The sequence below is a fragment of the Leucopleurus acutus genome (genome assembly GCF_964270905.1).
Source record: "Leucopleurus acutus genome assembly, chromosome: 3".
In the NCBI taxonomy this organism is placed as follows: Eukaryota; Metazoa; Chordata; class Mammalia; order Artiodactyla; family Delphinidae; genus Leucopleurus; species Leucopleurus acutus.
The window spans coordinates 3,559,724-3,575,089 of record NC_139145.1 but is presented as its reverse complement, the minus strand read 5'-3'; the positions used below and the strand labels follow the sequence as shown (position 1 = coordinate 3,575,089).

Below are 15,366 nucleotides of genomic sequence, written 5' to 3'. Positions count from 1 at the left end.
AGCCACACTAGGTGAGTGAAAGGCGAGCAGCTGGAGATAAGGAGGGAGAGGAGCACAGGTCCCCAGGCAGGCAGGGCCTCACCAGTGAGGAGTGCAATTTTTTTTTTTAATTGTGGTAAATAACATATACGATCAAATTTACCACTTGAACCATTTTTAAGTGCACAGCTCAGTGGCATTAAGTACATTCACACTGTCGTGCAGCCATCCCCACCATCCATCTCCAGAACTTTCTCGTTTTCCCAAACTGAAACTCTGTCCCCATGAAACACTGACTCCCCACTCCCTGCTCCCTCCAGCCTTATGAATTTTAAGTGGGACAGGAAGCCATCAGAGAGTTTTAAGCAGGGGACATGATCTGATTTCACCTTAAGAGATCACTTTAGCATTATGTCACTACAATTCACAACTCTTCCGGCCCATGTCGATTAAGCACCTACTGTGTGCTGGGCTCTGGGGATAGAACAATGAACAGGACAGAACCCCTGTCCACCGCTTATCATGGGGAGACTGATTGAAACAAAGAAACACAAAACACCCTGACGGCATCTAGCAGCTCCTCCTGGACCTGTGTGTCTGTTTTTTCAGCTTGATTGAAATATATTTGACATATAAGATTGTGTAGGTTTCTGGTGCATATCTTGATGATTTGATATGTTTGATATATATGGTAAGATAATTATCACAATAAGCTTGACACATCCATTATTTCACATAGTTACTTTGTGTGTGTGTGGTAAGAACATTTAAGATCTACTCTCTTAGCATCTTTCAAGTATACTGTACAGTCTTGTTAACTAATCACCACGCTGTACCTTACATCCTCAGGACTTAGGCATCTTATAGCTGGGAGTCTATATCCTTTGACCAACATCTCTCCCTTTCCCTCACCCCCCAGTCCCTGACAACCACCATTCTACTCTTGGTTTCTATGAATTTGGTTATTTTACATAACTGAGATCACTCAGTATTTGTCTTTCTCTGCCTGACTTATCTCACTTAGCATAATGCCCTCAAGTTTCATCCATGTTGTCCCAAATGGGCAGGATTTGCTTCCTGGTTACGGCTGAATTGTATTCCATTATGCATATATACACCACATCTTTATCCATGCATCTGTGAATGGATACTTAGGTTGTTTCCATGTCTTGGCTATTGTGAATAGTGCTGTAATGAACACGGGAGGGCAGATATCTCTTCAAGATACTGGTTTCATTTCCTCTGGATACATACCCAGAAGTGAGATTGCCAGATCATATGGTAGTTCTATTTTTAATTTTTTTTTGAGGAAACTCCCTACTGCACCAATTTACATTCCCACCAGCGGTGCACAAGGGTTCCCCTTTCTTTTTTTTTTTTTTAAGGGTTCCCTTTCTCCACAGCCTCACAACACTTCTTATCTCTTGTCTTTTTGATGAAGCGGTTCTAACAGGTGTGGGTGACATCTCGTTGTGGTTTTGATTTGCATTCTCCTGATGATTAGTGATGTCAAGCACCTTTTCATGTACCTGTTGGCCATTTGTATGTCTTCTTTGGAAAAACGTCTACTCAGGTCCTTTTCCTGTTTGTGTGTGTGTCTGTTTTTGTGTGTCCATCTCTGCAGATATGTTGCTCTCTCCTGTGTGTCCTGCCCTGTCTGTGTCTCTGGGTCTATGTGTTTTTCCCTGTCTCTCGGTCACTATGTATGTCCGTGTATTTCACGCAGGTGGTTATCTTTCTTTCTTTATCTGTGCCGGTCTATGCCAGCCTATGTGTTTCCCTCTCAGCCCGTATGTCCACTAAGACAGAATGCTTAGTCATCCTCACAGCTGAATAGGGACAAAACCCTTCAGAGATTGGGCTGGGGAAAAGAGGCCGCAGCCAGGCATGCGGATAAGGATAATACATCACACCTGAACATTTAGCACTCAACAAGAATTTAAGCACTGAATAGCCAAACCTGTGAGCTGCAGTCAAACAGTTCTCAGAGGGAAGTGTGAGCCCTCAGATGCACTTATTAGGAGATGAGAAAAGTCCAAAACAAATAGCACGTCAGCTTCAGCTGAAGAAAGAAAGAATGGAAGGGGCTCTCGGAGAGAGTTCAGCTTCACAGATAGGGGAACTGCGGCCAAGAAAAGTTACGCCACTTGCCCAAGTTCACAAAACAGAGCAGTCCCAGAAGAGCTGGGATTCAGAACCAGGTTTAGTCCCTCCCAGACCATTGTTCAAAGACTGTGGAGACTTTTAGCATCACTTGCTTTTGAATTCTTTTTTTAAAAATTATTTTACTAAAAAAAAATAAGAATATGTCATGAATATAAGACAAATGGTTTTTTGTTCTCTTCACTGAGCTTCCTGGTTGCTCGAATTTATTATAAATAGTACCTCTTGCTCAAAGAGTTGTCCCCATCCCCCAGGACAGACTGGCGCCTTACAAACTTGACCCTTGATTCCTAGATTGGGGGAAGTGGGGACTCAGCCTCAGAGACTCTTGGGTACCCACTCCCCAAAAGCAGGACTCAGGGGAAAGAAAAACTAGGTAGAAACAGGGTCGAGAAGGCGGTGGGCAGCCCACCTTCTGTCCTCCCTGTGCCAGGAAGCAATTTTGCAATCCTGACCCCTCCCTTTCCCCTGCCTGGCTCAGGTCCAGCCCCTAACGGGAACAGGATGTGGGTGGAGACTTCCCAATGGCTGGTGCCCCTGTCCCCAGCCCAGGCAGGTATAAGGCCACCTTGCCAGACCAAGGGAACCTGGATGGAAAAGAGAGAGGCCGCCATGTCCTCTTGGAGCCTAGAGCGAAAACAGAGGTAGGTCCCCACCCTGCCCACCCTGGGCAGGCCCGGACACCAGGCAGTGCAGAGATCCATGGACATTCCGTCTGACCCACTGAAGTCACAGGGCCAGACGTAGGCCTGCAGGCTGGAACAGACTGACACTTAGGCTCCGTCTATGGACAGACTCATTCCCATACACACACTCCCTGCAGAAGGCCCAGGTGGTCCACGGGCTGTAGTAACCAAGGATGTTCAGGTGGTCTCTAGGGCTGCTGGGCTAGGGCATTACTGCTGGAGGGACCGGGAGGAACAGAAGCCCCAGCTCTCGAAGGGTTCCAGTACCAACTGTAAATCTTGCCATCCCAAAACCAAATGCCTCCCTCCAGACCTGTACAAGGCAGGATGCACTTTTCATGCTCAGAGTCCCGTCTGTATCTGGAGTCCAGAACTTTGGAGCAAGATGGGGCTGGGCACAGATAACCTAGACAGGGCTAGACAGAAAGAGGAGCGGCCCAGATGGGGAAACTGAGAATTCTGCTTGGGCGGGTCAGAGAAAGCTTTGTGGAAAGGGGGGGCCATTGGAGTTGGGGTTTTGCAGGATGAGTAAGAGTTCATAGGCTCTGCCTTCAAAACATGGAGCCAGGGAGACAAGAAATGACCCAGAAAACAAGTGAGAGCAGAAGAAATTAGCAAGTTGGACTGCAAATAATTAATAGTCCATTGGGGCTGGGCTGACAATGGGGAAGGGTAGTATGTAGGGGTCAGACTAAGAAACTCAGGTTTCATAGAATTCTTCCTGGAACAGGAGCTACTTCTGGCAGCTGTGGCGGGGGGGGTGGGTGTTGAGGGTAGAAGCCAGGAGAGGAGGAGGAGGGGACTACTACACTAGTCCAGGCCAGCAATGAGGCCGGGTGAAAGTAGAGGTGGGAAGAAGCAGGCAGATTCTGGGTATATTTTCACTTTGCTGGGTATATAATATCATTATTTTAACTTATTAAGCGCTTTCTGTCATTGCCTGCAGCCCAGTAGGCTGGGACTCCCATCTTTCTAGAATCCTCTTCCTGCTGCTGTTATCTGTGGTCTCAGCCCAGGGGGTCACCCCAAATCCAGACGCCTGCCTGGTGTCCCACTCGGGTAACGGCAGCTCCATCTCCTGCCAACCACCTGCCAGACTCCCCCACTACTTCCCAGCTGACACCGTCTACCTGGCCGTGGAGTTCTTCAACCTGACTCAGCTGCCTGCCAACACCCTCCAGGGCATCCCTAACCTCCAGGAACTGCACCTTTCCAGCAACCAGCTGGAGGACCTCTCCGCCAAGTTCCTGCTGCCTGTGCCTCAGCTAAAGGTGCTTGATCTGACCCGCAACGCCCTGACCCGGCTGCCTCCTGGCCTCTTCCAGGTCTCAGCTGCCCTCCACACCCTGGTGCTGAAGGAAAACCAGCTGAAAGTTCTGGAGGCCTCGTGGCTGCACAGCCTGAAAGCCCTGCGGCATCTGGACCTATCCGGGAACCAGCTCCAGACGCTGCCCCCTGGGCTGCTGGCCAATTTCACCGACCTGCTCATCCTTGATCTTGGCAATAACCAGCTGCAGACTTTGCCCCCTGACCTTCTGAGCGGCCCCTTGAGGTTGGAACGGCTGCACCTCGAGGGCAATAGGTTGCAGGAGCTCGGAAAGGGCCTTCTGGTGCACCAGCCAAAACTGCGCTACCTCTTCCTGAACAACAACAGGCTGGCCACGGTGGCAGCCGGCGCCTTCCGAGGTCTGCAGAAGCTGGACATGCTGGACCTCTCCAACAACTTGCTGACCACCGTGCCCAAGGGGCTCTGGATGTCCTTGGGGAAGGCTGCCGGAAACATGAAGGATGGCTTTGACCTCTCAGGTAATCCCTGGATCTGCGACCGGAAACTGGACGACCTCTTTGAGTGGCTGGTGGCCAACGAAGGCAAGATGTTCTTCCGCAATGACACACGCTGTGCTGGCCCTAAAGCCTTGAAGGGCCAAATGCTCCTAGTGGTGGCCAGGTCCCCTTGAAGCCTGGGGCTGGGGGCGGGGTGGGGAGGCAAGGCTTGGCAGGGCGCTGCACCCCACTTAGCAAATAATCCCACCTTCTAAGGGTGAGTCTGGGCTTCCCATAGTTGCCGGGACCTGTTTCGCCCATGTTGCCCCAAACACACCTCGAGCTCTTCCTGCTTCCTTGCCTCTGCTCAAGCTGTATCCTCTTCCAGAAATCTCTTTCCCCTATTTCCCGGGTCTCTTGGTCTCTGGCTCCTCCAACCTGTCCTGGCCACACAGAGGTTGGCTCATTCTGGCTCTGTCTCCCCCAGTTTCAGGGGTTCTCTGAGTGCAGGGCCTGGGGCTGGGTTCCCTCTTACTCGGCATCACTCGGTTTGAGATCGGATTGGAAGGGGTTAATAAATAACTGTTGAACAGAATTGGATGTATTTGCTGTGTTCCTTGCATTCTCCCAAGGCGAATTCCTAGGTCTCCAGAATGAAGCAGAAGGAGAGGCATGCCATGAAATCCCAAATCGATAGCAGTTGGGATCTGATGGCTGTGTCTGCTCCTCCCCCTTTCCCCATCCTTGGATTTAACTGGTAATAAAACCCTGACCATTGCCCAAGGTGTCGTTTTACCAGTGGATTCCTTCCAGAGCTTGTGTCCTGGGGAAGGTTTAAATTAAACCAGATTGCTTCAGGGCTCCAAACAATTTTTCATGCTGGCCTGTGATAACCAGGGGAGCAGCTGCCCAGGACGAGCATGGGCAGGCTGGATGGGGCTGAACAGCTGGGCAGAGGCCCTGGGGGCTGTGTTTTCACAGCTCCAGAACCTCGGGGCCACCTTCCAACACAATGTTGGGCATGGTGGGGGTCGAGGTCGGACTGGGGGGACCCTGGGATGTTTGGGGCATGCTCGGTTTTTGCAGCTCCCTGGAAGGAGGGTCATGCCCACGTTGGTGGTCGTTCCAGGTGTGATGAAAGCCGGGGTTCTGCAGTCTGGCAGAGCTGTGTTTGAATCAGATTCCTCAATAGCTAGGCGACCCAGGGCAAGTGGTTTAAGTATTCTGATCCTCACTTTGCTCATCTGTAAAATGGGGATCCAAGCGAATGGGCCGGCCTGTCTTCCGGCTTAGTTAAGCGGCAGGTTTTAAAAAGTAAAAAGAAAGACCGTGAGGACTTGCCCAAGGTCACTGGGCGAAGCGGTGGGGGGCTGTGATCGCTCTCCACCGTCTCTGCGGCAACAGCAGTGAGGGTGACAGGTGGTCAAACTTAGCCAAGGAAAGTAACTCAATCCTTAGCATAGAGCGTCCCCAAGTTGCTATGGCAACCGCGGGGCGCTCTGGGAGCCCCTGGGTAGGGCGAGGGGCCCCGGGGCCCCGCCCAGGGCACGCCCCCTCAGGCCTCTCCCTATTGGTCGGTCCCCGAAGGTCCCGCCCCCAAGTCACTATAAGGGGGGGCGGGGAAGGCTGGGGTCAGAGACCGGAGCCTGAGTCTGGGGTCTGCGGCAGCACCTTGGGGCTGAAGCTGAACGCGCCCGGGTGAGTGCCTCGCGGGCGGCGTTCGGGAGTGCCCAGCAGGCCCGGGGGCGCGGTGGGTGGGTGGGAGGGCGAGAGCCCAGCGGCTTGGGGAGAGGAGTGGTGTGACAGGCCGGAGCAGGTGGCTGAGACCCTTGGCCCAGTTGGCAAAAGCTCAGGACCCAGTTGGGAGAGGACTGGGGTTCTGAGGGCGCTGGGTGCGGACGGGGGAAGAACTGTAGGCGGGGAGTCTGAGGTCGAAGTCCCGCTCTGAGTCTACTTAGCTGAGTGACCTTGGGCCCATTATGGACCTGCTGTGTACCTCAGTTTCCCTGTGTATCAAACTGGACTGTGGGTTTACTGGGATTCTGCAGCAACCACCTGCACCCCCGTAGGGGGCTGCTTGCACGGTTCCATCCCGGGCCAGGGCAACAGGGATCTTCCCTAACTACAGCGGAGGCAACAGCCCACACAGGTGAAGGCATTTGCCCAAAGTCACAGAGCAGGTAATGGTCAGACTCGAACTCAGGTGTCTCTCTGCCCAGAGCCCATGCTTTGAATCACTGCAGGGCCTCCACTTTGTCAGAGGTTCTCTACTACGCACCTGCTGTGTGCAGAGCCCTGTGCATGCATTGTCCCTGCCCAGGGCGCTCTGAGGTAGGCATTATCATTACCTCATTTTGCAGATGAGGAAACTGAGGCCCCAAGAGGGAAGGAGACTTGCCCGGGTCACCAAGCCCAGCCAGACAGAACCCAGGGCCTGGGTGGGAGCCGGGAGGGCTGGCGTGCAAGGGCCCATCACTCTGTCCTGCCCCCAGGGTGACCCTGTTTGCAGTCGGCATGTCAGAAGACGAGGCGGCTCAGGCCCCCAGACCCAGCTTGTGGGAGCAGGACCAGCAGGTAAGGGGCTGCACCTCCCATGGAGCTCGGCACGGGAGGAGGTGGGGGGGCAGTCCCTCCTGGGACAGTTTCAGACTGGGTCCCCCTGCCCTTGCTTCGAGCACCTTACTCTGAGGGCATTTTGGAGCGTGGTTGGGGGAGGCACATTCTACCCATTTCCCAGAGGGGCGAAGTGAGGCCCAGGGAAGGGTGTGTCTCTGGGGTGTGTCTCTCCAGACACTCTCAGCCAGCTTACCTGACCTCTGCCCAACTCTCTCCCACTCCCATCTCTGGGTGTCTACCTGTATCTCTGTTTCTGTGTCCACCATCATGGCACTCTTAACAACAATAATAATAGCAATCACGGCCTATACTCTGCATCATTCACTGTTCCGAGCGCTTCACATATTGTACTCCTTGAATCCCCATCACAGCCCTAGAAACCCAGTTTACAGGTAGGGAGACTGAGGCACAGAGCAGTTCACGCACTTGCCCAAGCTCACACAGCTTGGAAGTGGAGAACCAGAACTGAACGCAGGTGGTCTTGCTCCAGAGGCTGTGCCCTTAATAACCAGACACTAATGGCTCTTCCCTCAAGGAGACTGAGTCTTTCAGAACCGGTCCCGCTCTGTGTATGCTGTTGAGAACAGGAGCTCTAGGCGCACCTCGGTGTGGGTGTCCATTGCCTGCGCGCAGCTGCGCTCAATATACTTAACCCCCACCCCTCTCACCTGCCCCTCGTCCCCGCCCAGAGAGGGTGAGTGGGCTCTCTAGCATGTGGCTGAGCCCCCCCCCCCGGCTCCACCTGGGACCCCTCTGACACCACCCCTTCCTGCAGAACGTGGTGCAGCGTGTGGCGGCCCTGCCCCTGGTCAGGGCCACATGCACCGCAGTCTCCGATGCTTACAGCGCCGCCAAGGACAGGCACCCGCTGCTGGGCTCCGCCTGCCGTCTGGCTGAGCACTGCATGTGTGGCCTGACCACGCGTGCCCTGGACCACGCCCAGCCGCTGCTCAGCCACCTGCAGCCCCAGCGTGAGTCCCCCTGGCCAGAGTCCTGGGTCCTGTGGTTTGTCCCACTGCCCCACCCTCTCATGCTCCATCTGCATGACAGCTGCTGCAGTGGACCCCCTGAGACGGGTGTCCCTCTGCAGTCTCACCTATGCTGTGTGCCTTTACTCTGTCCACCTGCCTGTCCCCCATCCACCTGTGTCATCCCCTCTCTTGGTCCTCCTGCCTGTGCCGTCTCACCCTCCATTCTCTGCCTGTCCCGTCCCCCATTCTACCTGCATCCCTCGTGCCCTCTGCCTCTGCTTATTTGTCCCTCTGTAGTTTGATCACCTGCCCGTCTGCCCTTAGCTGTTTCCTTGGGGCCCCCTTCCTTTTGTCCCCATCTTGTCTGTCTCACTGTCCTCCTCCCTTTGGCTAGCCTGATGTGCCTTGGGTCCCTTTGCCTGTCCAATCTCCCTCCCCTGTCTGCCCCTTCCTCCACCCGTCCTGAGCCTGTGACCAGCTCAGGGGGTCCAACCTGGCAGTGGGGTTGGGGGACAGAGAGACCCTCGGCCTCGCATCTGACCGAGGAAGGGGATCACCTGAGGGTCCCAGCCCAGGGCCTCGCCTGCCTCCTTCTCAGCCGGCTTGTGTGACCTTGAGCCTGCTCGCTGGGGCGTCTGAGCTGGACATGGGTGAGGAGTCACCTTGGTGCTGGCAGCAGCGGTGGCAGGGCGGAGGCGGGAAGGGCAGAGAGGCAGGGTCCAGCCTGGTGGCTCACCCACAAACTCAGGGTCCCGGCCCCTCGCAGGAGGCCAGCCAGGTGCCCCCTCTGTCTTTCCCTCCGTGTGTGTGTGTGTGTGTGTGTCTCCTTTTTTCTCTGCCTCTCCCTCCAGCATCCCCTCCCTCTATGTCCCTGTGTCCCTCTCTCCCTTGACATCTCCCCAATTCTCGCTCGCTGCCTCTCTGTCTCCAGTGGCCACAGTGAACGATCTCGCCTGCAGGGGCCTGGACAAGCTGGGGGAGAAGCTGCCCTTTCTCCAGCAACCTTCAGAGATGGTACCCAGCACCACCAGATGGTGGGGAAGCTGTAGGGGGTGGAGGTGGCAGCGAGAAACGCAGCCTGAACACCTGGGCCAGCCGGACTCCAGGACCCAGTCAGGCTTTGGTTAACTGGAACAAAACAGCCGCCAGATGAAAATAATTGACACCTGTGTTTACTGAGCACATAATATGTGCCAGCTGGTGCTGGGGAGCCCTTCAGCAACCCCGTGAGGAAGATTTGATTTTCCTCCATTTTATAAGAGGGGAGATTGTGGCCCAGAGCCAAACAGGGGCCAGGGGTCCTTGCCTCGCAGCCTCAGGGAGCTGGGGGCAGGGGAAGGGAGCCGGAGACCTACAGCAACCGGAGCTGGGCCCCTTCCGCCAGGTGGTGACCTCGGCCAAGGACGTGGTGGCCAGTGGCGTGACAGGCGTGGTAGGCCTGGCTCGGCAAGGCCGCCGCTGGAGTGTGGAGCTGAAACGATCCATGAGCCACGCCGTGGACGTAGTGCTGGGCAAGTCAGAGGAGCTGGTGGACCATTTTCTGCCCATGACTGAGGAGGAACTTGGTAAGGCCAGAGCCCTCCCCGCTTGCCCCTGAATCCTCCTACCCATCCCTGGAGGTTACGGATCAGAGAGGTCCCGGCCTCACCCAAGGCCACATAGCAGATCAGTAGGGAACATGGAGCTCGAGCCCAGGCCTGACCTCCCCCAACCCGCATCCTACTAGAAATCTGACTGCCCAGAGCCCCGAGAGTATATGGGGCTTATAGACTTGAGGGCCACGGCCTCCAGCTGGTGGCCCTCGTTACTGTAGTATTTGGCCTGTGCAATGCCTTTAAAATGATTTAATTCATCACATGCATTTAAAAATGAGGTTTTGCCCTACAAATCCTGATTTCTAACTTGCCTTGGAAAATCAGATATTTGGGTTGAATGGCGTCCTCCCCTTTACGTGGTTCCCTTGAAGCCCACCATTCTCCAGTGTTCTGCATCTAGTCCGTTGACCCTGGAGACCATCTGACTTCCAAACCCTGCTTTATGGCACTGGAGGAACATGGGGCGTGCCCCCTCCTTCGCAGAAAGGCTGTGAGCCATTTTTGAAGCACCTTCTGTGGGCCAAACACTTGTAAGCGACTCTTTCATTATTATCAGCTCCATTCACAGGTGAGGAAAATCGAGGTAAAGAGACACGGGATTTGCACCGAGGCAGTCAGTAAAGTGGTTACGAGTGCCTGGGTTTGAATCCTGGGTCGGCCTCTTGCACCCCGTGGGACTTCACCTCTCTTTACCTTGGGTTTCCTCATCTGTAAATAGAGCTAATAATAGTGCCTACATCGTAGGGCTTGGGGACGGTCGTATGAATTGATAGTGTAGAGGGGAAATATACAAGCTGTAGGAGCCCATGGGCGTGTCCACCCAGAAGCGGAGGGCGTGGCCACGCTGACTCCCCTCCCCATCCCGTCCTCCAGCGGCGCTGGCAGCGGAGGTTGAGGGCCCGGAAGTGGGCTCCGTGGAAGAGCAGCGGAGACATCAGGGCTACTTTGTACGCCTGGGTTCCCTGTCGGCGCGGCTCCGCCACCTGGCATATGAGCACTCTCTGGGGAAACTGAGGCGGAGGAAACACCACGCCCAGGACACGCTGGCCCAGTTGCAGGAGACTCTGGAGCTGGTGAGAGCCCTCTGCCTGCCCCCCTTTCCCACCCCGTGATGCCGGCCAGCATGCGTGGATTGAGTGCCCGCGGACTACCTGGTCCCCTGCTAGTCTGAAAGGGGGAGGCGGAACCGTGTATGTGCAGGGCTGGGGCAGAGGAGGGACCCGGGGCTGGAGGCATTCAGTGGGGGTCAAGGCTCAGCCTGGGGAGGCAGGAAGAGGTTTTGTGGAGGAGGGGAAGTTATAGGCGGTTAAGATGGATGGGAAGAGAGTGAAGGTACCTCTTCCCGGGCTCTCCAATCACAATCTTCCCAGCCTTTAAGTTCTAGCTGATAACCCAGGTTCTTTCCCCGTTGTGCATCGCTCCCTGCTCCAGAGGAACATAACAGCTCCTGTTTTCTGTGTTTGATGAGTTCAGATGCCCCTAACATGCTCCTGCTGCATCCCGCTCCCCATCTCAACTGATGACAGCCCTGTCCTTCCAGGGCCTCAGGCCAAAACCTGGGAGTCACCCTCAACTTCCCTCTTCTCCTCCTCTCCCACATCCGACATATCAGCCAATACTGTTGGCTCTGCCTTCAAAGTCTACCCAGAACCCGCCCACATCTCCTCCTTCCTCTTGCTCCACCTGGGTCCAGCCATGATTACTCAACCATGGTCCTGGTTTCTCATCCTGGACCCCACAGTCTGTCCTTCCTGAAGCAGCCACCAGAGGGCACCTGTGAGCACCGGAGTGGGCTACTTTCACTGAGCAGCGTGTCCTCAAGGTTCATCCATGTTGTAGCGTGTTTCAGAATTTCCTTCCTTTTTAAGGCTGAATAACAGTCATCCCTCAGTATCTGCGAGGGATTGGTTCCAGAACCCCCCACGGAAACCAAAATCCGAGGATGCTCAAGTCACTTCTGTAAAATGGCACAGTTCTGCATCCACCGATTCAACCAACTGCGAATCTTGGTTGAATCCTCAGATGCAGAGCCCGTGGATACGGAGGTCAGACTGTTCTACTGTGTGGATCACAGTTTATTTCTATTAATCTTCTAATACCTGCCCTGTCCTGGGCACTGAAGACCCAGTGGCCCCCTCAGGACACTCACAGTCCAGTAGGGGGACTAGGGTCATGATGGGAGAGCATGCTGGGTTCTGTGGGACCCGGAGGAGGGATCCACCCAGCCAGGAGCCGGGGAAGGGAGGCTTCTTGGAGTGGGTGATGTCTACAGTGAGACTTGAACTGAAGTGAACCAGGCAGCGGGATGGGATGGAGAGGAGAGTGTTCCTAGCAGAGGCACAAGCATGGGCAAAACCTGGCAGTGAGTCTGAGTTTCAGGCGAACCACAGGTCTCAGGTCTGGCCATGGGCAGGGGAGAAAATGAGCAGATCGGCCAGGCTGGATCAGTAGGCACGGAAGGTTTGCATACAGTGGATGTTCCGTAAGTGCCTATTGAGGCCAGATCCACGCTAGGGTCCTGGTTCCCCCAAAACTCCAAATCCTCCAGTTCTGACTAGTATGGTCCCCGTCCCCACAGATTGACCACATGCAGTGCGGAGTGACGCCCATCACCCCAGCCCACCCTGGGAAGGTGCATGAGCTGTGGGAGGGCTGGAGCCAGCACTCCCCAGAGAACGGCCGCCGCAGTCAGGTAAGATGGCGTGGAGGAGGGGGGTTGGGGGGGCGTGGGAGGGGTTCTGGATCTGCCAGGGGTTGCCAGGGGCGGGGCTCTAGCCAGCTCCAACCAAGTACTGAGGTCAGCTGGTTGGAGAGTCCGTGGGGAAACTGAGGCAGGGCGGGGGTCCTGTTGGGGGTCCATCGGGACACCCAAGCCCCTCCCCTCCTCTCCCTCCTCTCCCTCCTCCCCCTCCCCTCCCTCCCCTCCCCCTCCCCTCCCTCCCCCTCCCCCTCCCCTCCCTCCCCCTCCCCCCTCCCCTCCCCCTCCCCTCCCCCTCCCCTCCCCCTCCCCTCCCCCCTCCCCTCCCCCTCCCCCCTCCCCTCCCCCTCCCCTCCCCCTCCCCTCCCCCTTCCCTCCCCCTCCCCTCCCTCCCCTCCCTCCCCTCCCTCCCCTCCCCTCCCTCCCCTCCCTCCCCTCCCTCCCCTCCCTCCCCTCCCTCCCTACTCCCCCTTCTCCCCTTTCTCCCCCCGCCCCCCGCAGGCAGAGCTGGAGACCCTGGTGCTGTCCCGCAGCCTGATGCGGGAGCTGCAGAGCACCGTGGACGCGCTGGAGACCAGCGTGCGGGGCCTGCCCCCCAGCGCCCAGGAGAAGGTGGCCGAGGTGCGGCGCAGCGTGGACGCCCTGCAGGCCGCCTTCGCCGACGCCAGCTGCTTCGAGGACGTGCCGGCGGCCGTGCTGGCCGAGGGCCGGGGCAGCGTGGCCCGAGCCTACACGTGCGTGGAGGAGCTGCTGGAGCTGGTGGTGCAGGCCGTGCCCCTGCCCTGGCTGGTCGGGCCCTTCGCGCCCATCCTCGTGGAGCGGCCCGGGCCTCCGCCCGACCTGGAGGCCCTGGTGGATGAGGTCGTGGGGGGGCCCGACCCCCGCTGGGCACACCTGAACTGGCCGGCCCAGCAGAGAGCCTGGCAAGCCCAGTATGGGGATGGGATGGGCCTCTCCGGGGACATTCCCGAGGAGGAGCCTGAGCCCCCCAGCCGCCGCAAGCACACCCTGATGCCAGAACTGGACTTCTGACCCGATGGGGCCGTGGAGCAGCGAAGGCAGCTGGAGGCCGTCCTGCACCCCGAGATCCCTGCTGCCCCCTAGCGGCCATGCATCAGCATTACTAGCCGATGCCTTGGCCTTGGCCCAGGCAGAGTTGGGGGCTGGGGACCTAACTCTGAATCCTAGATCAGCTTCACTGATATTAGACCCTCCCCAGTCTTTCCCTTGGACATATGAGGACTTGAACCTAAGTCAGGTCTGACTAGCCCCAAGCTGCATTCACTGGCTGTGGTCCCGCATTGCCCCACCCCAAGAAGCTGATCAAAACTCCCCAGAGAGTCGCATGTTTTGCCCAGATAGAAGCACACGCTTCTGTTTGGGGTTTTGAAAAGTGAGTGTCCCCTTCCTCCCCCAGCTTGTCTATCCCGGACTGAGGGGTCCCCAAAGATGCTTCAACAGCTGGACCTACCACACCCACTTGCTTTGCTGTTTGGGGTTTTGCTCTCCAGAATAAAGGTGCTTCGTGTTGTCCAAAGGCCAGTGGCCTCTGTTCCAGCCGAGGTGGGTCTCAGTGGCGGGGTGCTGGGGGCCTCAGAGGTGTGCGACCGTATGGCACAAGCCAGGGTTCGAAATTTGAAAGGAGTGATGTGTCGCTGACCAACTGGACATATTGTCTGGAGTTCCACGGTTAGTGCCCCACCCACCCGGGTTAAGCATTCAGATGGAGGTTCCTGGAATGGAAGCTGTTCCCACTTTAATGAATTTCTTGGAAACTGCAAAGGATCAAGAGGAGGGGGCTGAGGGGGAGCCGCCCCTCCTATGCCCTCCTCACTGGACCTGTAGGAGCTGAACTTGCTGTGGCTTCTCTGGCTGCACTGGTCAGGATGGGGGACACAAACGCAGGGTAAGGGGCACAGGCCAGTCTCGTGGGGGCCCCTGTCCTCTGACCGTGTTCTTCGCTGTCCCTTAAACTCCCCTGTGGCCAGGCAGGGTGTTAGGAAAGCACAGTCTGATGTGGTGAGGTCAGGGTGTTCCCTGGCTTCCTTGGGACCTGGTCCAGGGGTGGCTCTGGGAGTCCCAACCACTTCCCACCAGTTAGATTCACTTCCCTGCCCCTCCTCGGGAATGTCTGTGGCTCCCTTTGTCCTCAGACCAAACGTCCACGCTCCTCACCTTGGCATTTGAGGACTTCTGGTTTCATCCTTGGGCTGACAGAGACACTGCTGCGGTCCCACTGAATTGTGCACATTCCCCCACCTCAGGGCCTTTGTTCAGGCTGTGCCTGGAATGCCTCCCCCCCATCTCTCAGCTACATCTCATCCATCCTTAAGTCCAGCCCCAATGACACCTCCTGCAGGAAGCCTTCCCTGACTCTCCCCTGGTGGGATAGCTCCAACCCTCTGCAGCCCACCTTCTTGGGGCTCCAAGTTGCTTTCTACCTGGACATAAACCACAGGCAGCCTTGCCTTCTCTTCCCTCAGAAGGCTGGGGGCTCCTGGAGGGCCAGTCTTGGTGAGGATGTGCCGAATGACACACAGAAGGGGCAGGTGACAGAGGGATCGGCTCAGGCAAAGGCATGGCAGTGGAGAATGAGTTTGACCAGCCCTGAGGGGAGGGAAAGAGCATGAGGTAAGTCCTGGAATTTGAGGGGAGGGAGCAGTAATTAAGGCCCTGAGGTTGAGTCCCTGCCTTGCCTACAAACGGATGGGTAAGGAACTGCTCCTCTCCAGACCTCAGTTTTCTCCTCTGTGAAACAGGTATGAAAGTAGGAGTAAGGTAGCAGCCCTCAATCCTAGTAGGCGTTCACCGGTGGAAGCTATCGATCATTCACTCATTCGTTGGTTCATTTAACAAATAGTTATTAAATAGCGCCTGCTGTGTGCCAGACAGTC

General features: G+C 56.4%; 2 protein-coding genes across 5 annotated transcripts; both read left to right on the top strand.

The window, feature by feature from the left end:
- Positions 1-2,631: 2,631 nt before the first annotated feature.
- On the top strand, positions 2,632-5,211 carry LRG1 (leucine rich alpha-2-glycoprotein 1). The gene is made up of 2 exons (XM_082836822.1): positions 2,632-2,786; positions 3,775-5,211. The coding sequence occupies exons 1-2, from the start codon at positions 2,647-2,649 to the stop codon at positions 4,784-4,786; spliced, it is 1,152 nt and encodes a 383-aa protein (XP_082692948.1). The 5' UTR covers positions 2,632-2,646; the 3' UTR covers positions 4,787-5,211.
- A 1,037-nt stretch (positions 5,212-6,248) lies between these two features.
- PLIN5 (perilipin 5) lies at positions 6,249-14,107 on the top strand. 4 transcript variants are annotated; one of them, XM_082836819.1, is made up of 8 exons: positions 6,249-6,290; positions 7,085-7,166; positions 7,984-8,179; positions 9,111-9,193; positions 9,564-9,744; positions 10,648-10,847; positions 12,353-12,466; positions 12,974-14,107. In XM_082836819.1, the coding sequence occupies exons 2-8, from the start codon at positions 7,107-7,109 to the stop codon at positions 13,502-13,504; spliced, it is 1,365 nt and encodes a 454-aa protein (XP_082692945.1). In that variant the 5' UTR covers positions 6,249-6,290; positions 7,085-7,106; the 3' UTR covers positions 13,505-14,107. The 4 variants fall into 4 exon arrangements, with proteins under 4 accessions (XP_082692945.1, XP_082692944.1, XP_082692943.1 ...); XM_082836818.1 differs by lacking the exon at positions 6,249-6,290 and adding an exon at positions 6,705-6,772; XM_082836817.1 differs by lacking the exon at positions 6,249-6,290 and adding an exon at positions 6,839-6,923.
- The last annotated feature ends 1,259 nt before the right edge of the window (positions 14,108-15,366 follow it).

What these genes read in the sequence shown, in the direction of transcription:
- LRG1 (XM_082836822.1), top strand. Translation starts at nt 2,647, where the DNA reads ATGTGGGTGGAGACTTCCCAATGGCTGGTGCCCCTGTCCCCAGCCCAG. An exon ending in AGCCTAGAGCGAAAACAGAG is followed by an intron (nt 2,787 to 3,774) that starts GTAGGTCCCCAC and finishes CATTGCCTGCAG; the next exon opens with CCCAGTAGGCTGGGACTCCC.
- PLIN5 (XM_082836819.1), top strand. Translation starts at nt 7,107, where the DNA reads ATGTCAGAAGACGAGGCGGCTCAGGCCCCCAGACCCAGCTTGTGGGAG. An exon ending in TCCAGCAACCTTCAGAGATG is followed by an intron (nt 9,194 to 9,563) that starts GTACCCAGCACC and finishes CCCTTCCGCCAG; the next exon opens with GTGGTGACCTCGGCCAAGGA. An exon ending in AGAACGGCCGCCGCAGTCAG is followed by an intron (nt 12,467 to 12,973) that starts GTAAGATGGCGT and finishes CGCCCCCCGCAG; the next exon opens with GCAGAGCTGGAGACCCTGGT.